General features: G+C 35.1%; 1 protein-coding gene across 1 annotated transcript in view; it reads right to left on the bottom strand.

Moving 5' to 3' along the window:
* Nucleotides 1-14,162, bottom strand: part of LRRIQ1 (leucine rich repeats and IQ motif containing 1) — a 229,163-nt gene that overhangs the window by 158,117 nt on the left and 56,884 nt on the right. Inside the window, exons 11-12 of the mRNA XM_069584152.1 lie at nucleotides 1,037-1,230; nucleotides 395-522 (exon numbers count right to left, since the gene is read on the bottom strand). Of these exons, the coding sequence (XP_069440253.1) occupies nucleotides 395-522; nucleotides 1,037-1,230 (322 nt within the window). The remainder of the gene's footprint in view (nucleotides 1-394; nucleotides 523-1,036; nucleotides 1,231-14,162) is intronic.

The raw sequence follows: 14,162 nt of genomic DNA, 5'->3' as shown, positions 1-14,162 counted from the left end.
GCAAGTTGAGAGCAGATTAAAAATCGTTCTTCCAGGACTTAATAAGTACCATTTGAGAGAATGAGACATCCTCCTGAATTAAATTAACTACCTCCTATGTTTTCCAAGAAGGGTATCTTTACAAATATAAACAAATCTGCCCTGAGAAATTTCCATAAGTACATGTTTGAGAAGGAACAAAGTGAGTAAGATCAGTGACAATTAAAATCCTACTAAAATTTGAGGATATGTCAATACATGAAGTTAGATTTATAATTTACGCACCAAGTTATTGTAATGTACATTCCTTGAATTATTGGAAAAACCTAACAGCTTTTCTACTTATTATGAAGATCATACATTTACATTAATGATTCACTGCCTTTAAACTTAATAAAGCAAATTATACTTGTACCTGTTTTGAGAGATAGTCAGGATTTGCAGTAAAGGCAGCCAGTATGAAGAAAATGTTTCCACAGTTGAAATGCTGTTATCATCCAAGTGCAATTCTCTGAGAAGAACGTGATTCCCCAGGAATGGAAGCTATATTTAAAGCTGAGTTATTAGCTTATATTAAGCAAAATATTTTTGTCAGTTAACCAAATTTAAAAATATAAAGCCTACCAAAACTAACAGATATATTCTGATAAACAGCATGTCATAAATCAAAGTATAATATTTGAGAGTGTTATTATAAGTAAATTTCCAATAATTATTTTCATAATAAGCATATTTTTAATTAAAAGGCCTCATGACAAATCTTAATTACAATTACAGATAAATTTGGTCCCACTTATACACTGAATCATAACTGAAAAGTTATGATCTATATTTTAGTATTATAAAAAACTAATGTTGAATTTATTTGTTTATAGATATTGCAATAATGTTGAACAGCTTTTAAATAGTGAAAAGTATATAATAGTTTAAACTGGAAGTGAAATTCAGTTGATAAGCAAAAAGAATAAAAATTAAACAAACTGCTTTTAAAATGTGTGGTTGATATTTGCAGCAAAAGAAAAATTTTGTGTTAATCCAATTAATTCAAATCAATTACCTGACTTAGATAATTTCCTTGTAACTTCAGTATTTGGAGCAATCCACAGTTTTCAATGCCCTCAACTTCAGTAAGGTGATTATGTGAACAATCCAGGTATATAAGGGTAGGTGTATCACAAAGACCGGTTGTACTAATTAACTGATTATGGTCCACGATCAGTTGCTGAAGATTTTTCAATGATTCTAAGCCACCTGGAAGAAAAATTTTCCAGGATCACTTTATCATACATTCTTCCAAACTCTAGAGTTTCAATTTTCTTCTAAATAAATGCATCTTTTTATTTCTGAATATTCCTAATTACAAGACTTAGCTCAATTTTCTGAGGAAAAAATATGTGTAAGTGTAAAACGCATTATTATTTGAACTTATACCAAAGAGACATATTTTTGAACGACAATTATATACCACTTTAAAATTGAACAAAATACTAGAAGTCATATATTGGGCATTGAATGTTGTATTTCAAATGAAAATATAACAAGAGAGGGGGTGTAATCATTGAAAAAACAACAGTTTTAAATTCAATTTCAGAGTCTTTGACTTTTGAATGTTTGGTTAAGTTGGTTATATATTAATAAAATGTAATTTTCATACCATTGAAATATCTACCTTAGATTCACTAATGAAGTAGGTATAACGTATTAATATCAATAAAATATTAGTATATTTTTCTAGTATTATAAGATTGTGACAGTGGCCTCCTTTTTACACAAATAAACTTAAAATCAATGATTTCCATCTAAAAAATATCAGAGGAGACTTAGATTAGACTATAGCTCAGTGACTATAAAGAAAAAAACTGAGAAGCTTGTTTCAATAAGTCAAAAAAAAGAGAAAGTCATCACTGGAAAGAGATGCTAAGGAAGTCTGTAAAAATTTAATGGAAGATATTAAAAATATTTTAAAAATTTATTTAGAGTGAACATTTGACTATATAGCTACAGTTCTCTGTAGCTACTACTATGTTATATAAAATAGGCATTTCCAGAAACTGGAAATATCATTTAAGGTTTAGGGTAAGTACTAGTAAGCAGAATGTCTTCTGTGAGTATCATGCAGATGGGAGTCACTGAACTAGACATTAGGGAACTGAACCTCATTCTGATTTTTTGTCAAGCCTGCACAAAATAACTTTTTCAAATAAATGATGAAATAGTTTTTCTACCAAAAATGTTATATGATAATAAATTAAAAGATCATCTTAAAAGAAACATAATTGTGAATACAAATTAAAATTGGGAATATATGTAATTAATTTTTCCTGAAGGAATTTAAAGCATTTAATCCAAGATTTATTCCTTTTATTATATACTGTGATTTACAGAAAGGGCAGATGGTTTGTTTATATCCACAGTGGATAAATAAAAGGAGGAATCCAGTAATATTACTAAGATTATATGAGAAAACTTAATTCTCTGTATCATTTTTTAAAAATTCAGATAGTATAATAACTTGAATTCTGAGTGTATTGTAAAAATACTTCACAGAGATACGAATTAAGAATATTTTCTTTAATTACAGTATATCTAATAGTTGGAGTAAAATAAACAATGTTATGGATGATTATTTCTCATAAAAATTTTATGCTAAAATGTAAATTTTCACATAATGAAAAATTTTGCAATACCTAAGAGAAGCAGGAAAAGGCATAGAAGACACAAAGGAACAAAAGAAAGACTCAAATTTTAATTCAGACATTTTTGTACTTTTAAAAATTCTTATTTAGAATTAATGTAATGGCATTTTCCTGTAATATAAAATAGCAATTATGACCAAGAGAAAATTATTATCTGATGTTATCAAGGACTGAATTATTCTGCCCTATAAGATATTTGACTAAAATGAATGAACTATATGTTATCAACTCCAAGGTATCAGAAATAATATATAACATACAATAATAAATATATATTAGCTTCAATATGGGCTTCCCTTATAGCTCAGTTGGTAAAGAATCTGCCTGCAATGCAGGAGACCCTGATTCAATTCCTGGGATGGGAAGATCTGCTGGAGAAGGGACAGGCTACCCAGTCCAGTATTCTTGGGCTTCCCTTGTGGCTCAGCTGGTAAAGAATCTGACTGCAATGCAGGAGACCTGGGTTCAATACCTGGGTTGGGAAGATCCCCTGGAGAAGGGAACGGCTACCCACTCCAGTATTCTGGCCTGGAAGAATTCCATGGGCTGGTTGCAAAGAGTTGGACATGACTGAGCAAATTTAAAATCTGATGAACCAGAAAATACTTCAGTTTAGAATTCCTTGTAATCATATCTACTAACAGAAGCAGAAAATATTAAGAAGAGGTGGCAATAATATACAGAAGAACTGTACAAAAAAGATCTTCACGAACCAGATAATCACGATGATGTGATCACTCAACTAGAGCCAGACACCCTGGAATGTGAAGTCAAGTGGGCCTTAGGAAGCATCACTACGAACAAAGCTAGTGGAGGTAATGGAATTCCAGTGGAGCTATTTCAAATTCTGAAAGATGATGCTGTGAAAGTGCTGCACTCAATATGCCAGCAAATTTGGAAAACTCAGCAGTGGCCACAGGACTGGAAAAGGTCACTTTTCATTCCAATCCCAAAGAAAGGCAATGCCAAAGAATGCTCAAACTACCACACAATTGCACTCATCTCACACACTAGTAAAGTAATGCTCAGAATTCACCAAGCCAGGCTTCACCAATACGTGAACCATGAACTTTCCGATGTTCAAGCTGGTTTTAGAAAAGGCAGAGGAACCAGAGATCAAATTTCCAGCATCCGCTGGATCATGGAAAAAGCAAGAGAGTTCCAGAAAAACATCTATTTCTGCTTTATTGACTATGCCAAAGCCTTTGACTGTGTGGATCGAAATAAACTGGAAAATTCTGAAAGCGATGGGAATACCAGACCACCTGACCTGCCTCTTGAGAAACCTATATGTAGGTCAGGGAGCAACAGTTAGACCTGGACATGGAACAACAGACTGGTTCCAAACAGGAAAAGGCATATGTCAAGGCTGTGTATTGTCACCCTGTTTATTTAACTTTTATAGAGTACATCATGAGAAATGCTGGGCTGGAAGAGCACAAGCTGGAATCAAGATTGCCGGGAGAAATATCAATAACCTCAGATATGCAGATGACACCACCCTTATGGCAGAAAGTGAAGAGGAACTAAAAAGCCCCTTGATGAAAGTGAAAGAGGAGAGTGAAAAAGTTGGCTTAAAGCTCAACTTTCAGAAAATGAAGATCATGGCATCTGGTCCCATCACTTCATGGCAAATAGATGGGGAAACAGTGGAAACAGTGGCTGTTTCTCTGGGCTCCAAAATCACTGCAGATGGTGATTGCAGCCATGAAATTAAAAGACACTTACTCCTTGGAAGGAAAGTTATGACCAACCTAGATAGCATATTAAAAGGCAGAGACATTACTTTGCCAAAAAAGGTCTGTCTAGTCAAACTATGGTTTTTCCAGTAGTCATGTATGGTTGTGAGAGTTGGACTATAAAGAAAGCTGAGTGCCAAGAAACTGATGATTTTAACTGTGGTGTTGGAGAAGACTTTTGAGAGTACCTTGGACTGCAAGAAGATCCAGCCAGTCCATCTTAAAGGAAATCAGTCCTGGGTATTCATTGGAAGGACTGATGTTGAACATGAAACTCCAATACTTTGGCCACCTGATGTGAAGAACTGACTCATTTGAAAAGACCCTGATGCTGGGAAAGATTGAGGGCAGAAGGAGAAGTGGACAACAGAGGATGAGATGGTTGGATGGCATCATCGACTCAGTGGACATGAGTTTGGGTAAGCTCCAGGAGTTAGTGATGGACAGGGAGGCCTGGCATGCTGCGGTTCATGGGGTTGCAAAGAGTCGGACATGACTGAGTGACTGAACTGAACTGAACTGAACATCAATTAACCTGCTCAAGAAAATAAGTCATTTCAATCAAAAATGCTAATTAATATTAATTTGTAGTTGTATAAAATAAAATGTCCTTTATCAAATATTTAAATGCCTTAAGCAATCTACTTCCATAAGCTTAATAATTTTAAAAGCCATGCACATTGCTCTTAAGTTTTTCAGAGCTAATCAAGAACAGGATTTTCTATTAGCTCATTTAGAGCGGGGAATGTACTTGTGAAACTTTTCAATAGTCACCTAAGTGGAGAACCAAGTATGAAACATTAGTTTACACACTGAAGAAAGGCAAATAATCTGGCACAAAAGCTAAAAGTAAAAGGAAACAGCACATAAAGCAGGAGAATAATTGGGAAAAGAAAAGGCAAATGAGGTTCTGTGCTGATGGCAGTGATGAATAAGTATACATTTTACAATTATCAAAGGTATTTCTATTTAGACTAAATTATATACAGTCGACAGTGTGAGCCAGAGTGGGTAAATGAGGAGAAAAGGGCCACTGCCTTGGCAAGTGATGATGCAGCAGAAGAATTTTGCTGGAGGTCCCCATGGAGTAATGGAAAGAGACAGTGTAGTGGAAGGGAGACAGTGAGTGTCGACTGCTTTTTAGATATTTAATAATGGCGAGAAGACCTTTCAGAGTCCTTAAAATGGCCCACAATACCCCATCTCTGAACTAATCCTCTACTATCCCCTTCTCTTGGTTCATTCTAATAAGCTGACCTCCTGGCTGTTCCTTGACGATACCACTCAGGGCTGCCTGAATATGTGAGAAACGACAATCAGGGTGTGACACGTTAGGCTAGGAAGAATTAAAGCTCATCAGCCAATTAGACTGATGCTGCCGCTGCCGCTCCAATACTTTGGCCACCTGACGGGAAGAGCTGACTCATTGGAAAAGACCCTGATGCTGAGAAAGACTAAAGGCAGGAAGAGAAGGGGATGACAGAGGATGAGATCATTGGATCTCATGGTTGGCATCGTGGACTCAATGGACATGAGTCTGAGCAAACTCTGGCAGATGGTGAAGGACTGGGAAGCCTGTGTGCTGTAGTCCATGGGGTTGTAGAGAGCTGGACACAGCTGAGTGACCAAACAACAACAAATCAGCTGATTTCAGATATTAAGACGCCATGATTCTCTATCAATATACAGAGAAGGTACACTTGTCCATAGAGATTCCGTCAGAGATTCCAATCTGGAGAAATCATCATGATTTCAAGCCTCAGATACTAAGGAATGTTTGAGCAGGTCTACTTCTAGGAATCAATTATATAGTAGCACACACACAACTATGAAGTAACATATAGAGAGATTCCTTGCCATATTATTTTAAAAGCAAATAAATGGATAAAAGTTAAATGTCTATCAGTAAGAGAAAAGTAAAATAAATTATGACATGAAAGTCACTCAGTCATGTCCAACTCTTTGTGACATCATGGACTATATAGTCCATGGAATTCTCCAGGCCAGAACTGGAGTGGATAGCCTTTCTCTTCTCCAGGGAATTTTCCTAATCCAGGGATCAAACCCAGGTGGATTCTTTACCAGCTGAGCCACAAGGGAAGCCCAAATAAATCATGGAGCATCTATAAAATGAATATGTATAACCTTCAATATGAACTAGTCTAGAAGAATGGCCATGATGTATTTTTGCGTGTAAAATCCAAGTTGCATACATAGGATTTTAGCTATTGAGTATACCTCATATTAAATATACACCTTTATGATTGTATTACATTGAACAAGGCCTAGATTGATTTGTAAGCAACTGTAAATAGTGGTTACTCCTCAAAATAAGAAAGAGAATGGAAGAAGCAGACAGAGAGAAGTTAAACTGTATGCATTGTATACTTCTCTATGTTTTAATTCTTAAATGTGAAAGTGTTAGTCACTCAGCTATGTCTGACTCTGTGTGACCCCATGGACTGTAATCCACCAGGTTCCTCTGTCCATGGGATTCTCCAGGCAAGAATACTGGAGTTGGTTGCCATTTCCTTCTCCTCTTAAATGAGAATGTACTTATTCTATAATAATTTAAAAAACAACATTTAATAATTTTAAAAAACAACATTTTTTTAAAAAATCAGAGCAAGTACTGAATAGAATTGTTATTCTATATTTAATTCTGACTACCACTATCACCAAATGGTTGTTGGACTGAACAAAAATGAGAAAAAACTGATGCTATCAATCATTAGAAGGGTTTGCTATACAGCCAAATTGTGGGAACACAGTTTATAGACAGGAGGGCATATCTGTTAGATTTCAAGATCAAAATTTTAGAGGAAATTTAGTGAAATGGCAAAAGAGATTTGGCAGGATGTATAAAACACTGGCCTAACTGCTAACAATGCGGGAGGGTGGGGAAGATGTGCACTTGTGCCTGCGTGTGTATGCCTAATGAAGAAAAGGAAATCATCTGAAAAATATGTACTGAGGTCTGCCAACAGCCATGTGAATGTGAGATGGAAAGTAGACCTTTCAGCCTCACTGAGCCCCGAGATGATGGCAACCCGATGACACCGCTTCACTGCAACCTCAAGAGAAACCCTGAGCCAGAGCCACCCAACCAGGCCAATTCCAGATACCTGATCCACAGAAAACAGGAGGTAATAAATGTCTGCGGTTTTAAACTGCTAAATTTGGAGACACTTTGCTTCAGAAAAATATGTAACTAATACAGTAGGGATCCTGCTCTGAAGAAAACATGAGACAGAAGAAGATATGTTGAAAATGTTTGGGGCTAGGAAAGAATATTTAAAGAAATTTAATGTAATGAGAATGCAAATATACTAAAATAACAGAGGTAGGTAAACAAATGGACCAAAATAGCACCATAACAGAAGTGATTAATCATTTGGAAAAACCAGTGTACAGGACAGAGAGCTAAAGATTGGATGGCTCACAAAGAGATAGCCACACTGAGAATAAAATATTTAGAAGCAAAGATAAAATGACATAGATTACATTAATTAGATAAAAACAGACCTGACAAAGTCAACCAAAATATGGATCATCTATGACTGAGAAATAGAACCAAGCCAAAAAAGATTTCAAATTTATTTAAAGTATTTTTTCCAGAAATGAAGGAAGAAAAATCTATAGTTTAAAAACATTATATTCTAAGAAAAACTTATGTGAGTTTACTGACAATAAGATGTCTCGCTGAATTTATTAATCAAGGACAAAGGATATATTATTCAGGTAGTTGAGCAGAAACCAGTTATGAAGGAGTAAAATCAAGTTAACCTCTAGTTTAACCACAGAAACAAACATATTAAAATGCAATGGAGCAATGTCCATGAGGTTTTCTCAGGTCGTTCAGTGGTAAAGTATCCACCTGCCAGTGCAGGAGATGCAGATTTGACCCCTGTGTTGGGAAGTTCCCCTGGAGAAGGAAATAGCAACCCACTCCAGTATTCTTGCCTGGGAAATCCCATGGACAGAGAAGCCTGGTGGGCTACAGTCTATGGGGTTGTAAAAGAGTCGGACACAACTTAAGGACTAAACAAAAACAATAAACTGTTACTTCACTATTAGAATAAAAAATATACGCCCTGAGCACATCATTTTACATATACTTTAATAATCATAGGTTTTATTAAACATTTTTAATATTTAATTAAACTTTACTTAATTATCTAAACCTTCTTTAATCTTTATCCTAAGTAGATTCATTTACATAGAAAAAGTAGGCATCACTGCCTGAATTGTTACAGATAGTGTTCATTCAAGAGATTTCATATTTTGATCACATTTTTTGTATAACATATCTTCTTCATAAAGCAGGTCATTTTGTTTACCATTTTACATTTGCTATTCCTCAAAGAGTTTTGAATCTCTATTCAGGTATTAGCTATGCTTATTATAGTTTTTATTTTCTTAATAGTTATATGTGATAATTTTTTTCTAATTTCCTGAAATAATAGGCATGATATATCTTTTCTGTTAACATATATAAATTATTTATAGTTTTCACATTTCTATTATAAATATGAAAATCTGTTTTTCTAAAAATAGCTTTACTTATAATATAAAATTCATAACTTCTTGTACAGTCCTAAGACTGGGTTGTGTCCTCATGGAAATAGAAAATGAATATAGAAAGAATATCTGCTCAAGTATCATTTAATTGATAAATTCAACTAGAATTTAAAAAAATATGACATGGACAATTATTCACAATTTAATGTTAAGTGAATAAAGCTAATTTCAAAACAATATTACAGTAGTGATTTTTTAAATGGATAAAAAACAATCTAGAAAGTTCATCAATACTGGCTATATCTGGATGGTGGGAATATAGATTGTTATTTTATCACTTTATATTACAATTTGTGGAAAATAAGATTGTGTAGACTAAAAGTTAGAAAAAGATACAAAATTTCATTTCCAGAATTTTCTGTTCAGATAGTGAGATCTTTAGCCTTGAAAATAACTAAAAACAGTAACTACATTTTTTTAAAGGGTTTCCAAATGAGCTGTTAAGGAAGAATTCCCAGTCCAAAATCTGGATATGGTAGGCAAAGAGAAGTAAGAAGAATGGCAAAGCAAGTTTTCAGAGTGAGAAAACTTATTAAATCTGATGAATATGAAGATCAATTTCTATAGCCTCACAATTTGAGGAAACAAAACTTAAAATTCACCAATAGTAAGCAAGTATGACAGACAACCCCAAGTAAACTGGGATCCCAATCAGCTATACCCAACCAGAAGACAGGAAATTAAACTACCTATCTCAAAACCTCAATATTCAGTGAAAAAGGGAAACAGTCCTCCCTTTAAAATAATAAACACAAGATGACTCTCCCATAAGTTTGCAATTCAAATTCACAATCATGGTGAGCAGAAAACTTCCACCAAAGATGTAGCACAAATGATTCTATATTACTTCTGTCCTTTGGAATCTGAAAAAGTCTCTAAAGGACAAACTTTAATCTCATAACTAGGAAAAAACACAAAGTTTAAGTCCTAAGGGAAATAAACAGGTAACAAAAAAGCACACGAAATACACAAAGAAATAAGATGCCGTAAGAGTTATCAGAAATAACAAATTCCAGCAAAGCTAGACCCACACGAAAATCAGAATTAACTCAAAATAAAAACTCAATGACTAGGATTAACAGTAAATTAGAAATTATTAATTGGAATGTATAGAAATTAACTAGAGGAAGTAAAGAAAGACAGAAAGATAGAATATAGGAAATGTGGAGACAAGAGTCAGAAGATGTAGGGTATATGAAGTACTCCAACAAAATGAGGAAGATGACTTTTGAAGAGACAATGACTAACAGATAAACTTCAAAAGTGAAAATCAGAAGTTCAATAACTTCATTAGACCCCAGAAGGATGAGTTAAAAAGAAACCGATGTCTAGACACATCAAAATACAAATTCATAACATGAATAATAAGAAAAAATACTGAAAAGACATGGGAAATATGCTCAAAGTTTCAGAAATTTAAGAGCTGACTTCTTAAAGCAACATTGAAATTTAAAAAGTAATAAAATAATATTTATAGATTATTGAAAGAAAATGAAATTCAATTTAGAAAAATACACCCAGTTAAATTATAATTCAACAATAAACATTAAGTATATTCATTTACAGAAAAACGGAATCTTCCACAAACTGGTTCTCTTCTTAAGGAAAAATTTTTAAAGTATCTGTATCATGAAGAATGAAGGTGATTCAAGATCTTAAATGAAAAAAAGAATAAAGGGCATAAAAGCAATAAACATGGGCAAATACGTGCTAACACTGACTGTATAAAATACCCATAATTATATATCTTAAAGGGTTCAATAAAAATACACTTAAAATTCTGAAAAATCAATTAACTTGAGATAAACTGAGTGTATTTTATAATTTCTTTGGTTACCACTAAATTAATAAAGTATATAACTATAAAACAATTGAGGAAGAAAGGAGGAAATGAGGGGGGAAATACCAAGTAAGTCAAAAGAAGACCTGAGGGGAGAAGGGGCAAAATAGAAAATGTAGCAAAGACATTCTGTTTACAGTAACAATGGACTAGGTAATGAGAAAAAAAATATAAACATAGCTGAAGGCACATAAGAATAAATGATATTATGTAGAATAAGAGGATTAAGTTCCAGAAGAGATGAGGTGAACACATAGATATCATTCAGGATATCGATTAATCTGAAAAAGGAAAGCTTGTAGCACCAGGGGATCAAAATTGACCTCACATCTCTTCTCAGCAAAAGAGGACTAAGAATCCCTGCCTTATGTATGGTTAGGACCTCCATGTGCTACACATTAATGCAAATATAGAATAGTTCCCAAGGTACTGAAGCCCAGATTAAATAATACCAATACCAAAATATGGACTTTGCTGAACAGAAATTGCTAATGCTTGTAGCTTTAAACAGCAAAGACTGCTGGAGAAAAAAATAATAATATAATCACCTCAAAATGATTCTGTAGTTTTGTTTTTCTTAGTATTCTCTGACTTTAAAATAACAAAAAAACTAAACAGTGGGATAACATCAGGTGAAGACAGAGCCAGAAAACAACATATAATCAAAACTATCCACAAGGTATCCAGATAATAGAGTTACCAGACACAGAAATTATCAAAACTCTGCTGAGCCTATTAAAGAAAATTAAAATTTAAAACTTATGTATGAGGTACTATAAAATGTGAATTGAATTCTAAACCAAAGAAGCAAATAAAAGTTTTAAACTTGAAAACCTATATAACTACAAACAAGACTTTTATGAATGGATCGCACATTATATTAGACACAGCTAAAGAGAGAATTAGTGAACTATAATTTGAGTCACAAGGAAACATCCAGAATGGCACATAGAGATGCAACGGAAATGTCAGAGAAATATAAAATATAAAGCGGGTTATAGAATACAGAGGGAATATATATCTACATCTATATATTTATATAAAGAAATGATAGCTCAGAAATTTTCATGACTGAATAAAGATGCCAAACCACTGGTTTCAGAGGTACAGTGGATTCAAGCAGGGAAAGTCACTACAGTAGGAATATCAGAGTAAACTGATGAAAACAATGGCCAAAAAAAAAAAAGTCTTTAAAGGGGAAATATTTTTTTCTTCCAAGGATCAACAATGAGGTTGTTGCACATGAACCTAGGCAAGGAAAACCACAATAAAATAGGATACAATCACAATGTAGCAAATGCATATCAGATGACAAGTAGGTATCTCAAAATACATACACACAGATGTGGTGTGTGCGTGTGTGCGCGTGCGTGCGCATGCATGGTCTTCAGGGGAAAGGGATATCACAGACAAAAGGTAGAATAAAGATCGATGGAAAGGTTTAAAAAGTGACTTTTATTGGCATTTTTCAGTTGCCAAGTCATGTCCAATTTTTCGTGACACCATGGACTACAGCATGCCAGGCTTCCTTGTCTCTCACCAACTCCTGGAGTCTGCCCATGTTCCTGTCCATTGATGCCATCCAACCGTCTTGTCATCTGTTGCCCTCTTCTCCTGCCTTCAATCTTTCCCAGCATCAGGGTCTTTTCCAGTGAGTTAGCTGTTTGCATCAGGTGGCCAAAGTATTGGAGCTTCAGCATCATAGTTAGTCCTTCCAAACAGTATTCAAGGTTGATTTCCTAAATCTACTGGTTTGATCTCCTTGCAGTCCAAGGGACTTTCAAGAGTCTTCTCCAGCACCAGAGTTCAAAGGCATCAATTCTTCAGTGCTCTGCCTTCATTATTGTGCAGCTTTCACATCCATACATGACTACTGGAAAGACCACACATAGCATTGACTACATAGACCTTTGTTGGCAAAATCATGTCTTTGCTTTTTAACACTGTCTAGGTTTGTCATAGCTTTCCTGCCAAGAAGCATCTAATTTCATGGCTGCAGTCACCATCCACAGCGATTTTAGAGCCCACGGAGAGGAAATCTGTCACTGCTCTACCCTTTTCCCTTCTATTTGCCATGAAGTGATGGGACCAGATACCATGATCTTAGTGGTTTGTTTGTTTGTTTTAATATTGAGTTTTAAGCCAGCTTTTTCACTTTCCTGCTTCACCCTCATCAAGAGGCTCTATAGTTCCTCTTTACTTATTGCCATTAGAGTGGTATCATCTGCTTATCTGATATTTCTCCCAGCAATCTTGATTCCAGCTTGTAAATCATACAGCCCAGCATTTTGCATGATGTGCTCTGCATATAAGTTAAACAAACAGGGTGACACCTAGCCTTGTCATACTCCTTTCTCAATCCTGAACTAGTCAGTTGTTCCATAGTGGATTCTAACTGTTGCTTCTTGACCCACATACAGGTTTCTCAGGATGCAGGATACTGTACTCCCATCTCTTTAAGAGTTTGCCACAGTTTGTTATGATTCACACAGTGAAAGACTTTAGTCAATGAAACAGAGCTAGAGGTTTTTCCTGGAATTCCCTTGCTTTCTCCATGATCCAGCAAATGTTGACAATTTGATCTCTGGTTCCTCTTTTTCTAAACTGAGATTGGTCATCTGGAAGTTCTTGGTTCATGTAATTCTGAAGCCTAGCTTGGAAAATTTTGAGCATAACCTTACTAGCACGAACAATGAACAATGCAAAGAAATAGAGGAAAACAACAGAAAGGGAAACACTAGAGATCTCTCCAAGAAAACTGGAAATATCAAAGCAACATTTCATCCAAAGATGGCCACAATAAAGGACGGAAATTGTAAAGACATAACAGAAGCAGAAGACAGCAAGAGGAGATGGAAAGAATACACAGAAAAGTTGTACCAAAAGAAGATCTTTATGACGTGGATAACCACGACAGTGTAGTCTCTCCTCAGAGCCAGACATCGCGGAGTGCAAAGTCAAGTGGGCCTTCAGTTCAGTTAAATTCAGTTGCTCAGTCGTGTCTGACTCTTTGTAACCCCAAAAATCGCAGCATGCCAGACCTCCATGTCCATCACCAACTCCCGGAGTTCACTCAAACTCACATCCATCGAGTCAGTGATGCCATCCAGCCATCTCATCCTCTGCCGTCCCCTTCTCCTCCTGCCCCCAATCCCTCCCACCATCAGAGTCTTTTCCAATGAGTCAACTCTTTGCATGAGATGGCCAAAGTACTGGAGTTTCAGCTTTAGCATCATTCCTTCCAAAGAAATCCCAGAGCTGATCTCCTTTAGAATGGACTGGTTGGATCTCCTTGCAGTCCAAGGGATTCTCAAGAGTCCTCTCCAA

This window comes from Ovis canadensis, chromosome 3, assembly GCF_042477335.2.
Source record: "Ovis canadensis isolate MfBH-ARS-UI-01 breed Bighorn chromosome 3, ARS-UI_OviCan_v2, whole genome shotgun sequence".
NCBI classification, from domain to species: Eukaryota; Metazoa; Chordata; class Mammalia; order Artiodactyla; family Bovidae; genus Ovis; species Ovis canadensis.
The sequence above is the reverse complement of the archived record's forward strand: the minus strand, read 5'-3'. Positions and strand labels throughout refer to the sequence as shown.